Below are 25,053 nucleotides of genomic sequence, written 5' to 3'. Positions count from 1 at the left end.
TGGCTTCATAACAAAAAAAATCAAAACATGCTCAGATTCCAAGGCCCTCCACAAGCCGCCGCTAATTAATTAGTGAGACATTACCTTCATGCAGATTAGCTGGGCAGGCTCACAGCAGCTTCATGGCGGGGGTTTCTATAGGATTCTTTTCTGTGTGATTTCTTTTTTGTAGCTCCCGCGTATCACAGAATAAAATGGAAATAGAAGAGAAAGGAGTGCCAGAGTGAAGCTGCTCCAGAGGAAAGAATCCCTTGCATATGAAAGCAGCGCATGTAAAAGGACTGCATTCACATCACCCTCAGCCACTGCTCTGTGAGAGCATCCCTGTCGTAGCAGCTGCCTGGAGCAGCCCTGGAAACACTCTCCTCAAAGCAGCCTTTCATTGTGCTGGCACTCCAACTGCTTTACAATATTCTGCTCTCTATTTTGTGTCTCTTTCTAGATAGTAAAAAGCATGTTGGGAAATGATAAATGCAATCAATACACATAATGAATGAGAAGAAAAATTATCCAAGTTTGATCAAATGAGCACAATAATGATGCATTTATTCAAGCAACATCGGATTCGTTTTTGAAGGAACTTGGAATTTCTCAAACATTGGAGTTGCGACCATGAGTTCAGAATGCAATTCAATCGTTTTGCCCCTTCTCCGCTACAGCCACGTATTCACTGGTCACACTCCTGTAGAAGGATATTATTGTTGCCTTTTCTTTCATCACCACTGAGCATTGCTGGATAGAAATGGAAATTAGCCAGTTTGCTAAATAAAGTCCCAGAGTTTTGCATCTGGGATAAATGTTATAGGTTAACAAAATAATAATAAATAAAAAAAAAAAACATAACACAAATTTGCAAATGTTTATTTTAGGAAATGATATAAAACATAAAGTGTGTTATTTATCATCATTTGTTAACAAAAAAGCCTAATATTTGTATTATTTTTACCCACAATGAATAGATTCCATATTGAAAAATGTAAGATATGCTTAAATCTTTGAATTGCCAAAACAAAAACAGAATAAAGAAATGAACAAGAAAACTGCTCTCAATGAATCCCCCCCTCCCCCAGACAGAAGTGCTCTCAATGAATCCCCTCCAGACAGAAGTGCTCTCAATGAATCCCCCCTCCCCCAGACAGAAGTGCTCTCAATGAATCCCCCCTCCCCCCTGGAAGGGCGTGAGGTGTCATCATGTTTAGTAAACAGATTCAAGATGTCAGAAATGCACACTGATAAATACATGATCCACAGAGGAGCTTGCTGCACTTCTATAGCTATTGAACTGAAACACACTGTACATCGAAGCAGCACGACGATCAGTATGCAAGACACAGCTAGACAGGTTGTGCAAATCCCATCATGTTGTACTGTGATCCAACAGTGTGTCCTTTGTGCTGAAGACCATGTTACACACACTGGATCCATCTCGAGCTAGTCCCCCCCCCCCGCCCCCTAAAGAAAAAGAAAGGTGCTAATCAAAGGAAAAATAAATAAGAGCAAGTCATCATCAGAACAGATCATAAAGAGTGCGCCTGGAAGAGGAGATCTCACCAACCATGATCTGCATTCAGAGGCAATACCTTTCCATTCAGTACAAAGAGTTGATCTTTTATTACATCAAATTATACATGTTTTACTTTAGAGGAAAAATAACACAGCTCTTATTAGGTTTACATAAGGCACAGAAAGCAGAACTAATAAACATATTGTGACCCCACCCCCACCCCGTCCTTCGCAAAAACAGGACAAATATTCAAGGACAAATGCAAATGAACAGCACTGAAGAAGCAATCAGACAGTTTACAACAAAGGTCCAGAAAACAATGAATGAAATGCTACTCTACACTGTCTGCACACACAATCAGACAGCCCTGTCAACACCACATTACACAATCACACAGCCCTGTCAACAACACATTACACACAATCACACAGCCCTGTCAACAACATATTACACACAATCAGACAGCCCTGTCAACACATTCCACACAATCACACAGCCCTGTCAACAACACATTACACACAATCACACAGCCCTGTCAACACCACACTACACAATCACACAGCCCTGTCAACATCACATTACACAATCAGACAGCCCTGTCAACGCTGCTACACAAACCTAACAATGCTACACACATTACACCGTGCAGTTTACTTCCAATCGTCTGCATTGCAATTCTATAAAATCACTCTGAACTCGCCTGACCAGTTAGACAAGCAGTCCCCATCTCTCAATTTACTAAATCCACCAAAACCTTTACCAAGCTCTCTCCCCCCTCAACTCAAACCATCCCAACAGCCTTACTTAGGAAAGCTTTCTAAAACTATTTTTATTTAACAGCAAGTACTACAAATAAATTACAAAATTGCCAAACATTCAGAAAACTTGTTATAAAACCCAACTGAACATTATTACTGTAAACTCACAGCAACTTTTATAAACAAGCACCCCACATCACGACCTGCCACATTCCCCTCTATGAACACATCTCTTACTGCTCACACACTGAGACACACACAGAGAGAGACACACACACACAAACAAACAAACATACAGAGACACACACACACAGCAAAGCTTAACCTCAGTCTGCTCCAGCCCCAGGCTCTAGACTCTCTTTTCAGGCTGCTGCAGTTTGTCCCCAGTGTGATTCAGACAGGTTTCAGAGTGAGCAGAAGCTCATAGACACTACACACTACATACTCTACACACACACATTTGGTCACATTTGGCACTTTGTTCAAGTTGGTTTTCTTTTTGGCTGATCCAGGTGGACGGAGGGGTGTGGCCTGCGAGGCCTGCTTTACATTTCATTGGTCGAAGCGTCTTGTTCAGAAACCCCATTGGAGTACGCGTTGCTCTCGTTCAGCCTCTTCACACGGTACATCTCATAGTGGATACTGCTGGTGATGTCCTTTATGTTTTGCATGTGTGTTCTGTAATAAAACAAACACAACATGAAGCTTAAAGCCACCGCTACAGTCACTGCTGTCAATGTAGCAGCGTCTTACAACACACACACTGGGTCCTATTGTGAAGCAAAGGCAAACTGTCAGAGGGGTCTGAGCAGTTTAATTATACTTCCTAGCTAGTTTTATGCATTAAAATATTGTATACATTTATAATAGGAACCACATTTTTTTTAATGCTACACTAAAATTTAAATATTGGTTAAACAATCAAATGAATCCATGAATGTGTAATACAAGATATTATAAACAATATTAGACAGATAAAACCTCTTTCAAAAGATAAAAAGTCTTTCATTTAGAGAGGTTTTATAATGGATCATTAAAACCAAAGAGGTCATTACGAAACAACCAGGCGACATGTCCTGTACAGACAGGGTCATTATTCTCAAAGTACAATTTAGAATGAATACCAACCTTATCAGGAGGTCTCGCAAATATGCAAACTCACAGTGTGCAATATTCTCAACTGAAAAACAAAGATTTAAGACATCATGAGCTCCTGTTAAAGACACAAGCAGATCTGCATTTCCAACCCAGCTCCACCCCAGTCACTAGGCTACAGTTTGACTGACCCAGTTACCCAAGGGAAAGTCAAGCTTAATACTCAACATACAATGCTGCACATTACAACAAATTACAAAATGAAAATGTTCCTTTCTGAAAATAATGAGCAGATTCTCAGGATGAGCAGCATCCCTTCGGTGAGCTGCTATTGTGATGCTCTGGGAAGGCTCACGTGGAGAATTTGACTGTAAATTCATTCATGCATCATTCAAAAGCTGTCACTAGAGGGCAGTCTTGCAGTGTAAAACAGCACAAAAAAGTATGCAGACACAAACATGAGCAATCACAGAGTAACTTCTGAGGAATTCCGTGTGTTGAAACCGTTTCACAAGAGAGAATTGAAGACTCGACTAAATGCACAACAAGCATGCATTAGCTTCTCAAGTGAGAATGCATGTATGAATTTTAGATGTCAGTTTGTAAATGAAAATCGTATTTGTATAACTGCACCTAGAACATAGGCAGCAATGTAAGGTCTTACATGTTAGTTACATTGCTGTTGCTTACAGTGGCCTTATGATGGAATACAGTCAGAGAATGTAGATAGCAGCTTTATATGAGACACACAATATCCACCCAGATAAAGGCTGGAGTGTACACTAGCCACCTGTCAGAGACAATACAAATTATTTGAATGAAAATACACGGCAATTTGCACATAGCAGACAAAATGAGACAAACAATTATCATTGAGAAACAGAATCAGATCAATCAAATTTATTTTGTATAGCGTCTTTCATGCCAAGGCATCCCAAAGCGCTTCACATTACAAATAAACACACGATACAATAATACAATATAATATACAATAAAATATCAAAAAACACCCAACAACAAAAAGGAAAAAATATATACATATAAACAACTCTAAAATAGGCCATCCCGATCTACAGAAAGGCCTCTGTGTAAAGATGTGTTTGAAGCTTTGATTTAAATGCATTTATTAAGTCAGCTTTACGGATTTCAATTGGAAGACTGTTCCATAATACAGGTGCATCGTGACGAAAGGCTCTTCCACCACAAGAGCTGCGTTTTATCACTGTAGGCACCAGAAGCCCAGCATCAGCAGAGATCAACTGGCGTCCAGGGACACAAGGTAAAAGCATATCATTAAATGTAAGCAGGGCCATTTCGAAAGCCAGATTTAAATTTTTCAAAAGAGATTATTAGCAGAGAGACATGCAGACAACTGAGCAACAACAAGCTTTTCAAGGTAAATTAGAAATGGGACAATAATTAGACAAGACATCAGGATCCCATGTCCAGTTTTTAGGGAGAGATTCACGATGTATTACAAAATCACAGGAGCAAGCGTGTCTGCATAATGACGGACAATATTAGTGGGAGGCGGTGTGTGTCTCTGCAGGCAGTGATGTATGGTGTGTGGGGGGGGTGTCTCTGCAGGCAGTGATGTATGGTGTGTGGGGGGGGTGTCTCTGCAGGCAGTGATGTATGGTGTGTGGGGGGGTGTGTCTGCAGGCAGTGATGTATGGTGTGTGGGGGGGTGTGTCTCTGCAGGCAGTGATGTATGGTGTGTGGGGGGGTGTGTCTGCAGGCAGTGATGTATGGTGTGTGGGAGGGGGTGTGTCTCTGCAGGCAGTGATGTATGGTGTGTGTGTGGGGGGGTGTCTCTGCAGGCAGTGATGTATGGTGTGTGGGAGGGGGGTGTGTCTCTGCAGGCAGTGATGTATGGTGTGTGGGGGGGTGTGTCTCTGCAGGCAGTGATGTATGGTGTGTGGGGGGGTGTGTCTCTGCAGGCAGTGATGTATGGTGTGTGGGGGGGTGTCTCTGCAGGCAGTGATGTATGGTGTGGGGGGGGGTGTCTCTGCAGGCAGTGATGTATGGTGTGTGGGAGGGGTGTGTGTCTGCAGGCAGTGATGTATGGTGTGTGTGGGGGGGGGTGTCTCTGCAGGCAGTGATGTATGGTGTGTGGGGGTGTGTCTCTGCAGGCAGTGATGTATGGTGTGTGGGAGGGGGGTGTGTCTCTGCAGGCAGTGATGTATGGTGTGTGGGGGGGTGTGTCTCTGCAGGCAGTGATGTATGGTGTGTGGGGGTGTGTGTCTCTGCAGGCAGTGATGTATGGTGTGTGGGGGGGTGTCTCTGCAGGCAGTGATGTATGGTGTGTGTGGGGGGGGTGTCTCTGCAGGCAGTGATGTATGGTGTGTGGGGGGGTGTCTCTGCAGGCAGTGATGTATGGTGTGTGGGGGGGGTGTCTCTGCAGGCAGTGATGTATGGTGTGTGGGGGGGGTGTCTCTGCAGGCAGTGATGTATGGTGTGTGGGAGGGGGTGTCTCTGCAGGCAGTGATGTATGGTGTGTGGGAGGGGGGTGTGTCTCTGCAGGCAGTGATGTATGGTGTGTGGGGGGTGTGTCTCTGCAGGCAGTGATGTATGGTGTGTGTGGGGGGGGTGTCTCTGCAGGCAGTGATGTATGGTGTGTGGGGGGGGGTGTCTCTGCAGGCAGTGATGTATGGTGTGTGGGGTGTGTGTCTCTGCAGGCAGTGATGTATGGTGTGTGTGGGGGGGGGTGTCTCTGCAGGCAGTGATGTATGGTGTGTGTGGGGGGGGGTGTCTCTGCAGGCAGTGATGTATGGTGTGTGGGGGGGGGTGTCTCTGCAGGCAGTGATGTATGGTGTGTGGGAGGGGGGTGTGTCTCTGCAGGCAGTGATGTATGGTGTGTGGGGGGGGTGTCTCTGCAGGCAGTGATGTATGGTGTGTGGGGTGTGTGTCTCTGCAGGCAGTGATGTATGGTGTGTGTGGGGGGGGGTGTCTCTGCAGGCAGTGATGTATGGTGTGTGTGGGGGGGGGTGTCTCTGCAGGCAGTGATGTATGGTGTGTGGGGGGGGGGTGTCTCTGCAGGCAGTGATGTATGGTGTGTGGGAGGGGGGTGTGTCTCTGCAGGCAGTGATGTATGGTGTGTGGGGGGGGTGTCTCTGCAGGCAGTGATGTATGGTGTGTGGGAGGGGGTGTGTCTCTGCAGGCAGTGATGTATGGTGTGTGGGGGGGGTGTCTCTGCAGGCAGTGATGTATGGTGTGTGTGTGGGGGGGGGTCTCTGCAGGCAGTGATGTATGGTGTGTGTGGGGGTGTGTCTCTGCAGGCAGTGATGTATGGTGTGTGGGAGGGGGGTGTGTCTCTGCAGGCAGTGATGTATGGTGTGTGGGGGGGGTGTGTCTGCAGGCAGTGATGTATGTTGTGTGGGGGGGGTGTGTCTCTGCAGGCAGTGATGTATGGTGTGTGGGAGGGGGTGTGTCTCTGCAGGCAGTGATGTATGGTGTGTGGGGGTGTGTCTCTGCAGGCAGTGATGTATGGTATGTGGGGGGGTGTGTCTCTGCAGGCAGTGATGTATGGTGTGTGGGGGTGTGTCTCTGCAGGCAGTGATGTATGGTGTGTGGGGGGGGTGTCTCTGCAGGCAGTGATGTATGGTGTGTGGGGGGGGTGTCTCTGCAGGCAGTGATGTATGGTGTGTGGGAGGGGGGTGTGTCTCTGCAGGCAGTGATGTATGGTGTGTGGGGGGGGTGTCTCTGCAGGCAGTGATGTATGGTGTGTGGGGGTGTGTCTCTGCAGGCAGTGATGTATGGTGTGTGGGAGGGGGGTCTCTGCAGGCAGTGATGTATGGTGTGTGTGGGGGGGGGTGTCTCTGCAGGCAGTGATGTATGGTGTGTGGGGGTGTGTCTCTGCAGGCAGTGATGTATGGTGTGTGGGGGGGGGGTGTCTCTGCAGGCAGTGATGTATGGTGTGTGGGAGGGGGTGTGTCTCTGCAGGCAGTGATGTATGGTGTGTGGGGGTGTGTCTCTGCAGGCAGTGATGTATGGTGTGTGGGAGGGGGTGTGTCTCTGCAGGCAGTGATGTATGGTGTGTGGGGGTGTGTCTCTGCAGGCAGTGATGTATGGTGTGTGTGGGGGGGGGTGTCTCTGCAGGCAGTGATGTATGGTGTGTGTGGGGGGGGGTGTCTCTGCAGGCAGTGATGTATGGTGTGTGTGGGGGGGGTGTCTCTGCAGGCAGTGATGTATGGTGTGTGTGGGGGGGGGGGTGTCTCTGCAGGCAGTGATGTATGGTGTGTGGGAGGGGGGTGTGTCTCTGCAGGCAGTGATGTATGGTGTGTGGGGGGGTGTCTCTGCAGGCAGTGATGTATGTTGTGTGGGGGGGGTGTGTCTCTGCAGGCAGTGATGTATGGTGTGTGGGAGGGGGTGTGTCTCTGCAGGCAGTGATGTATGGTGTGTGGGGGTGTGTCTCTGCAGGCAGTGATGTATGGTGTGTGGGGGGGGGTGTCTCTGCAGGCAGTGATGTATGGTGTGTGGGGGTGTGTCTCTGCAGGCAGTGATGTATGGTGTGTGGGGGGGGTGTCTCTGCAGGCAGTGATGTATGGTGTGTGGGGGGGGGTGTCTCTGCAGGCAGTGATGTATGGCGTGTGGGAGGGGGGTGTGTCTCTGCATCCAGTGATGTATGGTGTGTGTGTGGGGGGGGTGTCTCTGCAGGCAGTGATGTATGGTGTGTGGGGGTGTGTCTCTGCAGGCAGTGATGTATGGTGTGTGGGAGGGGGGTCTCTGCAGGCAGTGATGTATGGTGTGTGTGGGGGGGGGTGTCTCTGCAGGCAGTGATGTATGGTGTGTGGGGGTGTGTCTCTGCAGGCAGTGATGTATGGTGTGTGGGAGGGGGTGTGTCTCTGCAGGCAGTGATGTATGGTGTGTGGGAGGGGGGTGTGTCTCTGCAGGCAGTGATGTATGGTGTGTGGGGGGGGGTGTGTCTCTGCAGGCAGTGATGTATGGTGTGTGGGAGGGGGTGTGTCTCTGCAGGCAGTGATGTATGGTGTGTGGGGGGGTGTCTCTGCAGGCAGTGATGTATGGTGTGTGGGAGGGGGTGTGTCTCTGCAGGCAGTGATGTATGGTGTGGGGGGGGTGTGTCTCTGCAGGCAGTGATGTATGGTGTGTGGGGGGGGTGTGTCTCTGCAGGCAGTGATGTATGGTGTGTGGGGGGGGGTGTCTCTGCAGGCAGTGATGTATGGTGTGTGTGGGGGGGTGTCTCTGCAGGCAGTGATGTATGGTGTGTGTGGGGGGGTGTCTCTGCAGGCAGTGATGTATGGTGTGTGGGAGGGGGGTGTGTCTGCAGGCAGTGATGTATGGTGTGTGGGGGTGTGTCTCTGCAGGCAGTGATGTATGGTGTGTGGGGGTGTGTCTCTGCAGGCAGTGATGTATGGTGTGTGGGGGTGTGTCTCTGCAGGCAGTGATGTATGGTGTGTGGGGGGGTGTCTCTGCAGGCAGTGATGTATGGTGTGTGGGGGGGGTGTCTCTGCAGGCAGTGATGTATGGTGTGTGGGGGGGGTGTCTCTGCAGGCAGTGATGTATGGTGTGTGGGGGGGTGTGTCTCTGCAGGCAGTGATGTATGGTGTGTGGGAGGGGGGTGTGTCTCTGCAGGCAGTGATGTATGGTGTGTGGGAGGGGGGTGTGTCTCTGCAGGCAGTGATGTATGGTGTGTGGGGGGGGGGTGTCTCTGCAGGCAGTGATGTATGGTGTGTGGGGGTGTGTCTCTGCAGGCAGTGATGTATGGTGTGTGGGAGGGGGGTGTGTCTCTGCAGGCAGTGATGTATGGTGTGTGGGAGGGGGGTGTGTCTCTGCAGGCAGTGATGTATGGTGTGTGGGAGGGGGGTGTGTCTCTGCAGGCAGTGATGTATGGTGTGTGTGGGGGGGGTGTCTCTGCAGGCAGTGATGTATGGTGTGTGGGGGGGTGTGTCTCTGCAGGCAGTGATGTATGGTGTGTGGGAGGGGGGGTGTCTCTGCAGGCAGTGATGTATGGTGTGTGGGAGGGGGGTGTGTCTCTGCAGGCAGTGATGTATGGTGTGTGGGGGGGGTGTCTCTGCAGGCAGTGATGTATGGTGTGTGGGGGGGGTGTCTCTGCAGGCAGTGATGTATGGTGTGTGGGGGGGTGTCTCTGCAGGCAGTGATGTATGGTGTGTGGGGGGGGGTGTCTCTGCAGGCAGTGATGTATGGTGTGTGGGGGTGTGTCTCTGCAGGCAGTGATGTATGGTGTGTGGGAGGGGGGTGTGTCTCTGCAGGCAGTGATGTATGGTGTGTGGGGGGGGGTGTCTCTGCAGGCAGTGATGTATGGTGTGTGGGGGTGTGTCTCTGCAGGCAGTGATGTATGGTGTGTGGGAGGGGGGTGTGTCTCTGCAGGCAGTGATGTATGGTGTGTTGGAGGGGGGTGTGTCTCTGCAGGCAGTGATGTATGGTGTGTGGGAGGGGGGTGTGTCTCTGCAGGCAGTTATGTATGGTGTGTGTGGGGGGGGGTGTCTCTGCAGGCAGTGATGTATGGTGTGTGGGGGGGTGTGTCTCTGCAGGCAGTGATGTATGGTGTGTGGGAGGGGGGTGTGTCTCTGCAGGCAGTGATGTATGGTGTGTGTGGGGGGGGGGGTCTCTGCAGGCAGTGATGTATGGTGTGTGGGAGGGGGTGTGTCTCTGCAGGCAGTGATGTATGGTGTGTGGGAGGGGGTGTGTCTCTGCAGGCAGTGATGTATGGTGTGTGGGGGTGTGTCTCTGCAGGCAGTGATGTATGGTGTGTGGGGGTGTGTCTCTGCAGGCAGTGATGTATGGTGTGTGGGGGGGGTGTCTCTGCAGGCAGTGATGTATGGTGTGTGGGGGGGGGTGTCTCTGCAGGCAGTGATGTATGGTGTGTGGGAGGGGGGTGTGTCTCTGCAGGCAGTGATGTATGGTGTGTGGGGGTGTGTCTCTGCAGGCAGTGATGTATGGTGTGTGGGAGGGGTGTGTGTCTGCAGGCAGTGATGTATGGTGTGTGGGAGGGGGGTGTGTCTCTGCAGGCAGTGATGTATGGTGTGTGTGTGGGGGGGGGTCTCTGCAGGCAGTGATGTATGGTGTGTGGGGGGGTGTGTCTCTGCAGGCAGTGATGTATGGTGTGTGGGGGGGGGTGTCTCTGCAGGCAGTGATGTATGGTGTGTGGGGGGGTGTGTCTCTGCAGGCAGTGATGTATGGTGTGTGGGGGGGGTGTCTCTGCAGGCAGTGATGTATGGTGTGTGGGGGGGGTGTCTCTGCAGGCAGTGATGTATGGTGTGTGGGAGGGGGTGTGTCTCTGCAGGCAGTGATGTATGGTGTGTGGGAGGGGGTGTGTCTCTGCAGGCAGTGATGTATGGTGTGTGGGGGTGTGTCTCTGCAGGCAGTGATGTATGGTGTGTGGGGGTGTGTCTCTGCAGGCAGTGATGTATGGTGTGTGGGGGGGTGTGTCTCTGCAGGCAGTGATGTATGGTGTGTGGGGGGGGTGTCTCTGCAGGCAGTGATGTATGGTGTGTGGGGGGGGGGGGGGTCTGTATGTTCTCCCTGTTCTAATTGGCTTCCATTGTCAGACCTGATTTATTTTTAAAAAGCTGTTCTTGTAGGATCTCTCTACATTGTGTTCACATCTCATTTTCTGGGGATACTTGGTAGTAGCACAGCGTTGTGAATGTTCTCTGGCATACTGCTGTAAATCACAGCAGCACTTCTCAGGTATCAGACCATTGCTTTTCCATGGAGGAGGTAAAGTTATACAAGCATATACAGTAATGCAGTGGCCCAGAGTATTTGCTTCCATTACTACAGGTACGGTTTACTGATAAGAACCTTGTTCTGAACAAAGGAAACTGCACACACGCTGTGCATGGCTTGTGTGTGGAGTCAGGTTAGCTTGCACTTTGCATGTGGCACCCGGAGGCACACTGTGTAATAGAAGCTTATAAGCTTATTCATTGTGCAAGTAGGTCTGTAACTTCGGTAACTTGTCTTTGCCAGCCCAAGAAAGGAATCCTTATCATAAAGCAGAGCAGAGCCTGACATGAGCACACATACAGACCACTTCCCACTTCATCGCGCATCCCGTTTCATATTTACTCATTAACATACCTTCAATGGTGCCCCATTTCGTTTTTCTCCCCAGGATTCTCCTCCCATTCACCTGGTACTCCTGGTCACTGCCGACCACAGCGAATGGAATCATTTCCTGGAGGGCAAAACAGAAGCATGAAGAGGCGGGCGAGTAGAAAAGAGAAAAACTGTCACACGAACTAAACAAATGAGACGGATCTGACATTACATGAAGAAATCTACAAATCAATCATTTTCCTAAAGCGGCTTTCCTTTTCTTTCCTGTGCTGTGCTGTAACGCACAGCAACCACTGGAGCCAAACCTCAGCGCCTGCTGGCCAGCTCGCCTCTCCACGAGTCTCTAGCTGAACACAGCCGTGTCTCTTCAGTGATCAGGCAGACACTCACTCTTATCTTCTCGTTGATCATGCGGTCCTCAGTGTCCTCGTCAAACTCTTTCTGTGGGTACACGTCAATGCCGTGGGCTCCAAGTTCCTCCCTGATCTGCACAAACACACAACTGCATGCTTCTTCAAACCGCTCACATTTATTGCCATGGTGTCAAAATGGCGATGTCGAGTATATTAGAACTCCTGGAACTTGCAATACAGAATTCACAAGATCCCAACACAGGCCCTCATTCAAAGGGTTACCAGTCAGTTATTTTAATAGTTAACACAGCTATCAAAAAAAAAAAAAAAAAAACCACCACCACACACACACACACACACACACACACACACACACACACAGAGCAAAAAGGAAACACAGATTTCGTAGAAATGTGTGGGATTGTAATCCATTTGAAGTCATGGACTGTTCAGCTTCAGGAAATGTAACACTTTACTGTTTTGCCATCACCAGCTGCAGCATGCGAAATGGCAGCTAAAGGGGAATAAAAAACACCTAGATAGATACAGGCTCCCTTTTCCTGATGTTCCTGATTAATGAAGTATGATGTGAGAGGCATGCTGCTATTAATAAACATGTTCAAATGAACGGCCAATGCACTGAGGCAGGCTGGGCTTCATGCTGTGAGGAATGACTGGACCAGCTTCCCAGGAAGTGATGTCAGCGGGCCTCGCCCACCGCCACATCAGCAATGAGGAGTAAGTGAGACAGCAGAGGAGCACATGGAAATAAAGTTCAAACAGACCCCAAAAGCAGCCTTCACTGTAAAGCTGTGCTGGGAGAGCCAGAACGAGCAAGACGTGAATGCCAGCGCTGCTTCACATTCACTCAGCTCAGAGTGCAGTCCAAGAGCAACACAAGGAAGGGGTTATTTTTATAGCCTGCAGGCACACTGCAGTGAATGGAGTCAGATAAACAGGCACAGGATGGAACCGTGCCCCGTGTTTGAACAGGACTTTTAAAGGTTACTTGTAGAGCAACACTCAGGATATCTTTTACTGTATCTCGTTAATTATTAAAGAGACACATGATTGGGGTGGGGGGTGGGGGCTGTTAACCCTTTCCTGCATATTGTTAGCTTTGTGAATAAAGTCTGGCATTGAAACATGGATTTGCTATAACACAGTGCTGTGTATCTGGTAAGTTCAGAGCAGTCATGCACACTGAACCATGGATTTGCTATAACACAGTGCTGTGTATCTGGTAAGTTCAGAGCAGTCATGCACACTGAACCATGGATTTGCTATAACACAGTGCTGTGTATCTGGTAGGTTCACAGCAGTCATGTACCTTTTGTTTAAAGAAGTCCCTCTCCTCTAGAGTCAGCGTGTCTGCCTTTGCGATCACAGGCACAATGTTGACCACTTTACTGAGACGCCTCATAAACTCCACATCGAGGGGTCGAAGGCTGAGCAGGGACACAAAAAACACACACAGGTTAGTCAGCAATGGAATCTAAACAACCAAGTTTAAACACGTGATCCTACGAACCCATACGCTACCACCTGCACTGAGTTTAATGATCCAATGAACCCATGCGCTACCACCTGTACCGAGTTTAAACATGTGATCCTATGAACCCATACGCTACCACCTGCACTGAGTTTAAACATGTGATCCTATGAACCCATACGCTACCACCTGCACTGAGTTTAATGATCCTATGAACCCATACGCTACCACCTGCACTGAGTTTAAACATGTGATCCAATGAACCCATACGCTACTGCCTGCACTGAGTTTAAACATGTGATCCTATGAACCCATACGCTACTGCCTGCACTGAGTTTAAACATGTGATCCAATGAACCCATACGCTACCGCCTGCACTGAGTTTAAACATGTGATCCTATGAACCCATACGCTACTGCCTGCACTGAGTTTAAACATGTGATCCAATGAACCCATACGCTACCGCCTGCACTGAGTTTAAACATGTGATCCTATGAACCCATACGCTACCACCTGCACCGAGTTTAAACATGTGATCCTATGAACCCATACGCTACCACCTGCACTGAGTTTAAACATGTGATCCAATGAACCCATACGCTACTGCCTGCACTGAGTTTAAACATGTGATCCTATGAACCCATACGCTACCGCCTGCACTGAGTTTAATGATCCAATGAACCCATACGCTACTGCCTGCACTGAGTTTAAACATGTGATCCAATGAACCCATACGCTACTGCCTGCACTGAGTTTAAACATGTGATCCTATGAACCCATACGCTACCGCCTGCACTGAGTTTAAACATGTGATCCTATGAACCCATACGCTACCACCTGCACTGAGTTTAAACATGTGATCCAATGAACCCATACGCTACCACCTGCACTGAGTTTAAACATGTGATCCTATGAACCCATACGCTACCACCTGCACTGAGTTTAAACATGTGATCCAATGAACCCATACGCTACTGCCTGCACTGAGTTTAAACATGTGATCCAATGAACCCATACGCTACCACCTGCACTGAGTTTAATGATCCTATGAACCCATACGCTACCACCTGCACTGAGTTTAAACATGTGATCCTATGAACCCATACGCTACCACCTGCACTGAGTTTAAACATGTGATCCTATGAACCCATACGCTACCACCTGCACTGAGTTTAAACATGTGATCCTATGAACCCATACGCTACCACCTGCACTGAGTTTAAACATGTGATCCTATGAACCCATACGCTACCACCTGCACTGAGTTTAAACATGTGATCCAATGAACCCATACGCTACCACCTGCACTGAGTTTAAACATGTGATCCAATGAACCCATACGCTACTGCCTGCGCTGAGTTTAAACATGTGATCCAATGAACCCATACGCTACCACCTGCACTGAGTTTAAACATGTGATCCAATGAACCCATACGCTACTGCCTGCACTGAGTTTAAACATGTGATCCAATGAACCCATACGCTACTGCCTGCACTGAGTTTAAACATGTGATCCAATGAACCCATACGCTACTGCCTGCACTGAGTTTAAACATGTGATCCAATGAACCCATACGCTACTGCTTGCATTTGCATTTTTAAAAGTAATTCATGAAAACAGACAGCAGGGAATTAATCTCTTGGTCTGGTAAATAAGCACGCGTGGAAGCAACAGATTGCATAAAGACAGTGTGTGTGCTGCATAGTACAAGAGGAAAGCTTTTTTGTGGCACAGTTCCAGTTGAACCACTGCTTATGTACATACGAGCACTTAAGTGGAAATTGAATCAACACAAAGTAGTTATTTACAGGAACAAAATCTCATTGTTACTTGAAAACAGATGCAGCCAGCTTAAAGCTCGGGGATGTTTTCTTCCCTTCTGCAAAATACCCTATTTGCACTGTAATAGCACAGTAATTCTGCACAGGGCTGTACCGTTACAATGCAACATGCTTAAGTGTCTTTAATTCCACTGCATTAACACACAGTGTTGTGTCATTACATGCAATGAAAGTGTATTGAGAGATCCTTCATGTAAAGGGTCTGATTCTTCATCTGGATGTGAACACTGCGTCCATGCTATGACAATCTATCGAATATCCACCCAGTATTAAGACTCTTATTTCATCTTTTTTTAGACTCTCTTCTTTTCACTCTTGGCACTAGCTTATATAATGCCAGTAAAGTACTGGATCTGGTTATTGCAGACTTTTTCCACCAATTAGTATCACAGTTCAAAGCAGCCCAGCAGCTGTTAGTAGCTTTTTACTCTTGAGATAAAAATCTATGATGCTGGATAAACATTGAACACTACAGGAATATGTTAAATGGGACTTTCATTTTAGGAATATCTCTACTATTACTGGCCTCAGTAAAGAGCATTCTAGATCATTATGTTTCCTAGCAGTAATGAAATGTGCAATCTCACGAAAATGAAAAGGTGCCACTATTTTGTGTTCAGTCTGAGTGGGGATAATCCTCCGAGTTTCTGTGCATGATAAAGTCAGCAAGCCTGGCATACAATCTGCAGTGCTACAGAGGAGAGCTTCAGACCCGATTACTGGGGTCTGAACTGTGACTGAACCTGGCCTGTGTTCTGAGAGTCATGTGCAGGTGTGAGGCTACAGACACCATTCAGTGGTGACGTGAAACCATCTAGGTTATATGAAAGCCGGGTGCAGGCTTCATGTTTACAGGGGAGCCTGTAGGTAATATATCCGTGTGTGTAATCTGATCAGTTACTGTCAAGCAGGCCTGAGGAATGGGAGGGTTGTGTAATTGCAGAGTGTCGATCTCACTCCCTACAAGGAGTCTGTTTGAATTCAAGGCGGCTATTAGACTAACTGTATGGCATGCATCAAACTACTTGCCTATATTAACCAAAGGATTAAAGACTCAGGTTTTTAATGTTGTGATAATCGAGTTGCATGAAAAGGAGTGGAACAGAGTCGACACAATTGCATTAAGGCAGAAGATAATCAAATGAAAAGGTCAAGGTTCAATGCACCCCGTCAGCCAGAGAAAGTATGTTCCTTTGGGAGGTTGTGCACTCAGTGACATGAACAGACTTCCCATGAATATTCCACACAAAGCAATCTGTGCACCATGAATATCCCAGTCAAGATTTAACACAGCTGGTGCTCAGTGAAGCACAGGTACTGTAAAAGTCAGGAGTTATTTGAACATGTCACAGAATTTGAAAGTTCAAACGCAAAGCCACTAACAACCAAACGAGCAAGATGGGCCGAATGGCCTCCTCTCGTTTGTAAACTTTATGTTCAAATTACACAGAGCATGTTGACTATTTGGCAAAGAAGACCCCCCCAACCCCAGGCCTGCCCCCCCCCCCCCCTTGCTTCCTGACGTCCTGCGCAGAGTTTCCACGATTCTGCGTTTCCTCGGCTCGTCAACAGCCAACTGTGTCCTCCCCAGTCATATGGACAGGAAACCACAGCCCTGCGAGACCGGCCTGAACACACAGCTAAGCCAGAGCGAGCAGAACAGCAGCCTTCAGAGCAGCTGACAGCACATCTAGCTCTCTCACATACCCACAGCAGGGTAGAATTCAGAGCAGCTCTCTCACACATACCCAGAGCTCTCTCACATCTCTGAATATTGAGGAAAGGAAATGCTCCATACTGCGTTAATGACAGTGGGGTACTCGCGAGTGTGAAATGCATCATACTGTGTTAATGACAATGGGGTACTCGCGAGTGTGAAATGCTCCATACTGCGTTAATGACAGTGGGGTACTCGCGAGTGTGAAATGCATCATACTGTGTTAATGACAATGGGGTACTCGCGAGTGTGAAATGCTCCATACTGCGTTAATGACAGTGGGGTACTCACGAGTGTGAAATGCTCCATACTGCGTTAATGACAGTGGGGTACTCACGAGTGTCCGGTGGGGGGAATGAAGTATATACAGCAGTGCACTCTGGAGTCCGGGATCCACCTCTTCCTGTTAATGTTGAGCTCCTCCTGAAGGTACTTCTCATACTGATCATTGATGAACTTCATGATGGGCTGCCAGCTTCCAAGAGTTAGAGAACAGGAATCAGGCACAGAAACACTCTTGTTATAGTCCAGACACAAGGGCTTGGCAAGTCTGCTATATCATTTAACAGTTCACTTAAGTGGAGGTTTAAGTGGATCAATGATCATTCAGGAGAACAAAGACCTGCTCCAAAACAAACAGCCGCTGCAGAACATGCTTTCTATGTATTGATTGGGGCACACACACACACACACACACACACACACCAGTTCTCATTGTTGATATGATCTCCGAATCCGGGCGTGTCGATTACAGTGAGCTTCATCCGGACTCCCTTCTCCTCAATATCTGGGAGGGTAAGGGAAAAGAGCGAGAGCAGGGATGAGCAGGGACACAATGCGAGAGCAGAGGAAAATTTCTTTAATTTGCATTGTATTTAGTTATTTAAAAGCAGCATAAAGTGCTCCCGAGTGGCGCATTCAGTAAAGGCGCTACACGTGGAATGCAGGACACGCCCTATAGCCTGGAGATTGCAGGTTCAAATCCAGGCTATTTCACTGCCGACCATGACCGGGGGTTCCTAGGGGGCGTCGCACAATTGGCCGAGCGTCGCCCCGGTAGGGAGGGCTTAGGTCAGCAGGGGAATCCACGGTTCACCGCGCACCAGCAACCCCTGTGGCCAATAGGGCGCCTGCGGGTCTGCAGTGGAGCAATTAGATCTGTGTTGTCCTCTGGTGGCCTCACTGTGGATCCGCAGTGCGAAAAATGACGGCTTGGCAGGAGCACGTTTCAGAGGACACGTGTTTCAGCCTCCGTTTCCCGAGTCGCCGGGGGGTTGCAGCGGTGAACCGGGATACAAACAACAATTGGGCATTCCAAATTGGGGAGAAAATCGGGGAAAAAACCATTGGTGACGACTAAATTTAAGAAAAAAAAAAGCAGCATAAGCTGGACCCTACACAAGTCTCCTATTCAGTACACACTCACAGAAGGCGAGAGGTCAGAAGAGTACACGATCCCTGTGGCTCATTTCGTTCTCGTTTGAATGTGAATGCATCTTTCTAAAAGACTGTCTGAGTACCCTGTGCCTCAGTGGAAGCTCATGGCTGTGTGATGCTCTCACCGTGGCTAACAGATTTGATCTCAATGGTTTTGGGGATCCTCTCCTCGGCAGTGGCTTGCATGGATCTGCGGCTCACCTTGGACTTGAAGAGAGTGTTCACCAGCGTGGACTTTCCCAGTCCGCTCTGACCTGCGCACAGAAGAGACAGAGAGACAGAGAGAAGGAGAGAGAGAGAGAGAGATAGACAGAGAGACAGAGAGAAGGAGAGAGAGAGAGAGAGATAGACAGAGAGACAGAGAGACAGAGAGGAGAGAAGGAGAGAAGGAGAGAAGGAGAGAAGAAGGAGAGAGAGAGAGAGAGAAGGAGAGAAGGAGGGAAGGAGAGAAGAAGGAGAGAAGGAGAGAGAGACAGAGAGAGAGAGAGAGAGAGAGAGACAGAGAGAGAGAGAGAGACAGAGAGAGAGAGAGAGCGAGCAAGGTAGCAGTCAGAGCTTCACACTGAGCATTGGAAAGAGATGGAGTCCTGGGGATTCAATACAAATTATAGCCCTACTATAAACATCCAAGTACATGGATGCCAATGAGAATCAGTTTGCTCCGGTGTTTCTTGTATTGAAACATATGCCCTGTTCCTTAGAGAAGTCTATCGCCTACAGCAGAGGCCCTGACTATTATTACTCTTTCTAGATGTACTCGCCAGTGTGATTAAACTTTACGGAGAAGCTTTTGAATTTTGGGCCCATTGAAATCCGTTCATGTGCCAGATCCCTCTCCTAATCATCCACAGCAGAGGCTGCCCATTCACTGAGGCCCACGGCGATTGCAGCTGAGCTCCCATCAGAAATCTGCTCTGAAACTTCCAGCCTTAAAAAGCAACAGCTTTTATTTTTCCAACATCAAATCCTGCTAGATAAACTGCGGGGGCAAAGTGGCTGCCTGGATGAATTCCCCAGGGATGGCCTCAGCTTTGTATAAGCAGAGTAGAGCTCGCTTATCAATCTCTATAGTGTACGGTTATTTGTCAATTGTAATCTTGTCGTCATTTTTACGTCCTTTGCTTTCAGAAATAACAAAAATCCATACAAAGCATTGTTTTATATTAGTTTCTATATTAGTGACTCTATTGATTTGTTTTTTCCACTTTCACTCACTAGAATAACAAACAGTCTTCCCCCTCAAAAAAAAAAAAAAATCCCAATTTTTGAAAAGAATGCATTTGGGTTAGCAGAGGATTAAACAGATCAGTTACTGTGTTTGGGTGACGAATGAGGCTTTGTAAAGTTAGGAGAATACAAGGCAGGGACTCACCCACAACCATAATGTTGAGCTGGAAGCCCTGCTTCATGGCCTTCCTTCTCATCTGCTCCAGGATGGCATCGATGCCCACGTAGTGGAAGTCGGGGGGCGGCCTCTCGCCGCGTACGGACAGGACTGGCTTGCTGGCCGGGTCTCTGGAAGGCTCTGCCATGGCGGTGCTTGTGTTGCAGGGAATTACCTCTGGCACTGTTGGGAAACAGAGGACGGAAGAAGGGAAGCTTTAAAACAGCAAGCATTGTGGGTTATGTTGCAAAGGCTTCTTAATCCTTCTTAGGGAGATCTGGGTTGTCCCCGTTCAGGAAGTTCTGAGAGCCAGATTGTTGGTCTCTCTCACTATGTATATTGCGTATGACTTTGGAATATTCAAAAGCAATGTTCAAGGTCAATAGAACTATTTAATTAGCATGTTTGCTTCACAAACCACATGGACCAGCACTGGATCAGTAGAAAGAACAAGGGTGATTACGCACAATGGCAGCGTAAACACAGCTTTAACAAAGCAAGGGTTCCTAATAGTGTGGCGCCCCTGGCATCAAATTGAGCGAAACAAAACTTCTAAAACCGACCGGTTCTTCTCCAATAAAGATTGCTTTACAGATGGCAGCTCACCTTATTACTTTAATTTGCCATGTCATTTATGAAATGATTACTTTTAGCTTTCATAGCATGGTGTGGTTATTTTGAAATAGAAATCAGAAATGAAGCAATTATAAAGTGTCAACACAATGCGGTGGTGGGAGTACACCAGGAGGGGGAGTGCCGTTACGAGCCCATTTCAATGGCGCTGGGATCTATGATGCAGATCATTGGCAAGACAGAATAGTGCAGCTGCTAGTCAGAGCGAGAGCTGGAGAGACCGGGCTGCTGCCTGCTGTCAGAGCTGTGGTTGCTGAGCTAGCAGGAAATGAGAAGATAGGACAGAGATAAGAGAGTTTAACGCTGCTTTCTGGTACAGAGTAGTGCCTGAATGCAGCTGTATAGATGCTGTCAAGATTATCCAATTAAACTCAAATACAAAACATATTCACCGTGAACACACAACTTCACGAAATACTGACTTCATACTTGTACAATTGAAATAATCCTATAAAACTGTGTATTGCTGCTTTAACATTCTTTTGTGTTTTAAAAAAAGGTAGTTCTACAGCATTTAGGGTATACCCCCAGTTACATCTATTTCTGTGCTGGCACTGCTGTACATCAACAGAAAAGTACTTGAGTAAAGGACTTTGAATTTTGCTCGTTGTTAAAAATCAGCTGGATGAAATGAAAGAGAGATGCTCTTAAGCAATCTGGGTTAACATATTGGAGTTGAAGTTCCGAATGCATTGTTCTGCACTGGACATTAACAACAGCATCTGTTCCAGACAAGACCCCTCCTCTCCCTACCACAGCAGAGCAAACAGAGCTCCACTGAAGGGCTTTCCAGAACCCCTCTGTCTAATGAACTGCTGGTCACTGGCTGCTACAAATCATGGGGCACAAGTCAAACTTTTATAGCTTGTTCCCACAGCGAGAAACACAACTGTTTATACATTAGGCAGTAAATGCTAAACCGTTCTTCTGTGGGTGTCCGCACGCATGCACACACACACACACGCACGCACGCACACACACACACACACACCTGCCTTACATTTAGTTTGTGTTATTACATCACCCTGGCCATCTTCACTGTCTCTCTCCCCCTGAGGTTCAGTGCCCAGCCCTAACCGACCTACAGAGTAATACTGGCAGGAGAAAACTTTCCACACAGTGGAGCCATCGATGCTGGAACAAGGCTCGTTTAAGAAACCTCGTACAGTCCCGTGCACCAACCCTAGTTAAAGAGGTGTTCGAAGCACTTTGTGAAACAGAGAGTGGGCAGTAACTGCTGTGCAGTCCCTTCTGTTAAAACTACAGCATGCCACGCTCCAAACACAGACATCACGAACAGAAACAAGTCAAACAAAAGCAAGATTTCCATCGGAAAGTCAGCCAACTTCATTTGCTGCGGATAACCACTCGAATAAACTGACTGTTGTAAATGCAAAGCGAAGCAGGTAACAATCCCTCCAGCTAAATCATTTGAGTAGCTCTTACAATCTAGTATTATAGTAGAACAATAATAATATGCATGTATATCATCAGCACTGAGCAACATGCAGAGTATTCTCTGAACAAGATTCAAAAATAAAAACAGCTACATTGTTCTTCGAGTGCTCTGCATAGTCTGTTGCTGGCTGAGACAGTATGATACCGACATCAGCAAATTCACAAGAATGTGTTACTTCTCTCAAACCTCAGAATATATAAAACCCCTACAGATACACAATTCACAATACCTGCATCACCAAGAGCAAGCCTGCTCCAATAAATAGAACACACAAATACCATGGAATAGGTGTTATGAGAGGTGTCTAGCATAAGCTCTCACCCCATTAAACAATTACATCAAAGTGTGCTATTTTAACTGCAGCAATCGCACAAACAATAGGTACATCTAAAACGGCTTGACTTTTCAACGTGTTCATAGTTTTGTGGATAGAAAGTTCCATGCTGACCTCACCTTGTGCTACTCAGCTGCCCAGCGCAGGTTCCTCCTGATTAGAGAATCGAGCTGTTGTGAAATGGAGGTGCCTGAACAGGAAGAGCTAACGGATCTGGTGGCTTTCGCTGTCTACCACCAATAACCAAGCAGCACTTTCAAAAGAGGCACAACGAGTATTTTGTTATATTTTTTTTTAAGTAAAAAATAAGTGTCCTTTATGAAGAGCTAGGTTTGATCTGTAACAGCCTGCACTGAACCACCCCAAGCACTATCTTTTCATTTTCTCTCTCTCTTTCATGAAAGTATACATGGGAGGGCTTCTTTTTGCTTGGAGGTGATTTTCTAGTTCCTCTTAATAGAACTATCCATGTATTCCCAGCTTTCGTAAACTAAATGCACCTCAATTAGGCTTTCACTTGAAAGAACAGAAACCCACAACACTAGACATTTCTGTTTTGTGAGGTCAAGGGTTCTGTGGTCCACGTTTATATGACTAGGCTGTGCTCTCCACAGTGATTTTTTTGTGTGGGGCTTCTTAATCCTGACTGATTGAAAAGACTTTCCTGATTTTCAAAGCCACCTATGAAATCCCATTGCAGTGCTTTTAGTAGCAGGTACCCTTGCTTGTTCAAAACTAGACACTAGGCAGGAAGCAGCAAGCCTCACTATCTCCCCCGCGGTCAGGACCGGCTTCCGCTAAACTAAACTACTCTCTCACAGAGTCAGGTGACAAGCTGCTCCCCTTAATAAACCACAGTGAACATGTAGCATGTATCAACAATACGAAGTACAAGCTAGTTTGATTTTTTTTTTGTATTCTGTTCCAATAAATTATTACTATATGGTACAAACAAGGCGATATACAATCTAGGCAGGAAATTAAAATACTACACACTGTAAACAAGAAAATGGATGTCTCTAAAAAGGCTAAAAATGTGTCTGCAGCAGATCACGTAAAGCAGTATCCAGCAGGAGTTTTACACAGTGATGGAGGGAAGCTACCTGCACTACCTTTCCCAAGTTAACATTAGACAGTCCAAGATCAGGGTTACTCAGGGTCTGCGAATCCTTAGGATAGTGTACATGTACCCAACACCATTGAGGCCTGCCATCTTCTTTCAATGCAACTTTATTTTGCAGGCATATTTGAGTGAAATCCTTCTTGCTGAATATGTTATAGGACAGTGATCATACTGCACCGTTTCCAATGTTAGTTTTATTCTACGAGACACGGTTTTCAGGTATCAGTTAAATGTGTGGAGGAGAATGTTTGGAAAGTAAATGGCAAGTCGAATAACTTTATTTAATCTGACAAACAGCTCTGCTTTACCTGCAATTACCTGCCCTGCGTGTTTCTAGTAAAGCGTTCCAGGAATCGCTGTGTGTAAATGTGTCATTATCTGGCAATACATTCCTACACTGTCAGCCATTCCTACACTGTACTCAACATAAGACACAATGTGGCACTTTGCTCCTCATGCAATGGCGCTGAGCCACTGAATGTGTCGTGCAATCAACTGGGAAATAGAAAGATGCAGTGCAAAAACAAGGCTTTGAAACTGCTATAAAACAAAGATTCATCCTCCATTCAAATAAGGATGATGGCAGCTTCCAAACTAGTTGGAGAATCTGTACCGGTCATTAACGAATAGCTAACGTTCAAACACAGCACTGCAACACAATATTGCATGTCTCTATTTGTGGGATCAAATCTACTTCGCAATACAAAGCAGAGGAGTTGGGCTTGTTATGCTGTTCATTGGGTAGGTCCTCCCTAAAAACATTCACTCTGTTTCAATCTATCCATTCTTTACAGAGTGAACAAAGCTGGTTAACAGAAACAAGTACATCGATGAAAGAGACCATGCAAGTCCTTTTCATTTTACACCAGGCTATCCTTTACTATAGTGTTTCAAATCCACAAAGATACCAACGCACAGCAAGCTAAGAGACTGCCAGGGGCTCTAAAAGAACAGCAAGCTAAGAGACTGTCAGGGGCTCTAAAAGAACAGCAAGCTAAGAGACTGTCAGGGGCTCAAAGCACAGCAAGCTAAGCGACTGCCAGGGGCTCTAAATGAACTGTAGACTGTTTTGTAATAATTCTTTGTGTTTAGTTGTACTGAACTAAGTTTAGTAAACAATGATATGAAACATGGAACCCAGCATGTTTGCAATGATTTATTCCCAGGGGAGTTTGGAGATGTAAGAAGAATGGAGGAGCCAGTGGCATGAGGCATGGCATTCCTCTTTAATTCCAGGGATTCCAGATTCAGGACTAAATGAATGAAGACGGTTCCTGAAGTTCCCACCCAAGTCACGATACAGAAAAGGAAAGTAGAGTGGGTCATCCAGTGGAGTGCAGGATGCGCCCTATAGCCTGGAGATCGCCGGTCTGATGGAGGGGAGTTCCTAGGTGGCGGCGCACAATTGGCCAAGCGCCGCCCGGGGTGTGGAGAGATTTAGGTCGGCCAGGGTGTCCTCGGCTCACCGTGCACCACCAACCCCTGTAGACAGGCGCCTGCGGGCCTGCCTGTAAGCGGCCCAGATCTGCGTGGTCCTCCGACGCTGTAGCTCTGAAGGTAGCTGCATGGTGGGCCTGCAGAGTGAAAAGAAGTGGACAGCTGATGGCACACGTATCGGAGGACGTATGTGTTCATCTTCGTCTCTCCCGAGTTAGCGCAGGGGTGGCAGCGGTGAGCCAGGCTTAAAAAGAATTGGGCATTTCAAATTAAGGGAGAAAATGGGGTAAAAAAACAATTGGCAAATCCAAAATTAAAATAAAAAAAGAAAAGGATACTAAACCCAGCTTCCCTATCTCTGAAATGTAGTTCAACAGAGGGGCTTCAAATTCCACATCTAAACATCACTTTCCACACATATTCAGCTACTGCACTCAAGTTA

General features: G+C 47.3%; 1 protein-coding gene across 8 annotated transcripts in view; it reads right to left on the bottom strand.

Moving 5' to 3' along the window:
- Positions 1–846: 846 nt before the first annotated feature.
- The window catches only part of LOC117423390 (septin-9-like), a 45,401-nt gene continuing 21,194 nt past the window's right edge, over positions 847–25,053 (bottom strand). For 4 of the 8 annotated variants that reach the window (XM_058989654.1, XM_058989653.1, XM_034039068.3 and 1 more), the window contains 9 exons: positions 19,614–19,808; positions 18,367–18,495; positions 17,510–17,591; positions 17,142–17,279; positions 13,084–13,201; positions 11,791–11,886; positions 11,422–11,518; positions 3,391–3,442; positions 847–2,940 (listed from right to left, as the gene is read on the bottom strand). In XM_058989654.1, coding sequence (XP_058845637.1) covers positions 2,808–2,940; positions 3,391–3,442; positions 11,422–11,518; positions 11,791–11,886; positions 13,084–13,201; positions 17,142–17,279; positions 17,510–17,591; positions 18,367–18,495; positions 19,614–19,808 — 1,040 coding nt within the window. In that variant the 3' untranslated portion in view covers positions 847–2,807. Of the gene's footprint in view, positions 2,941–3,390; positions 3,443–3,463; positions 4,617–11,421; positions 11,519–11,790; positions 11,887–13,083; positions 13,202–17,141; positions 17,280–17,509; positions 17,592–18,366; positions 18,496–19,613; positions 19,809–22,170; positions 22,345–24,640; positions 24,749–25,053 lie in introns of those variants that run through there. The other 4 variants (XM_058989658.1, XM_034039067.3, XM_058989655.1 and 1 more) reach the window with 4 other exon arrangements.

The sequence above is a fragment of the Acipenser ruthenus genome, chromosome 17 (assembly GCF_902713425.1).
Source record: "Acipenser ruthenus chromosome 17, fAciRut3.2 maternal haplotype, whole genome shotgun sequence".
In the NCBI taxonomy this organism is placed as follows: domain Eukaryota; kingdom Metazoa; phylum Chordata; class Actinopteri; order Acipenseriformes; family Acipenseridae; genus Acipenser; species Acipenser ruthenus.
The sequence above is the reverse complement of the archived record's forward strand: the minus strand, read 5'-3'. Positions and strand labels throughout refer to the sequence as shown.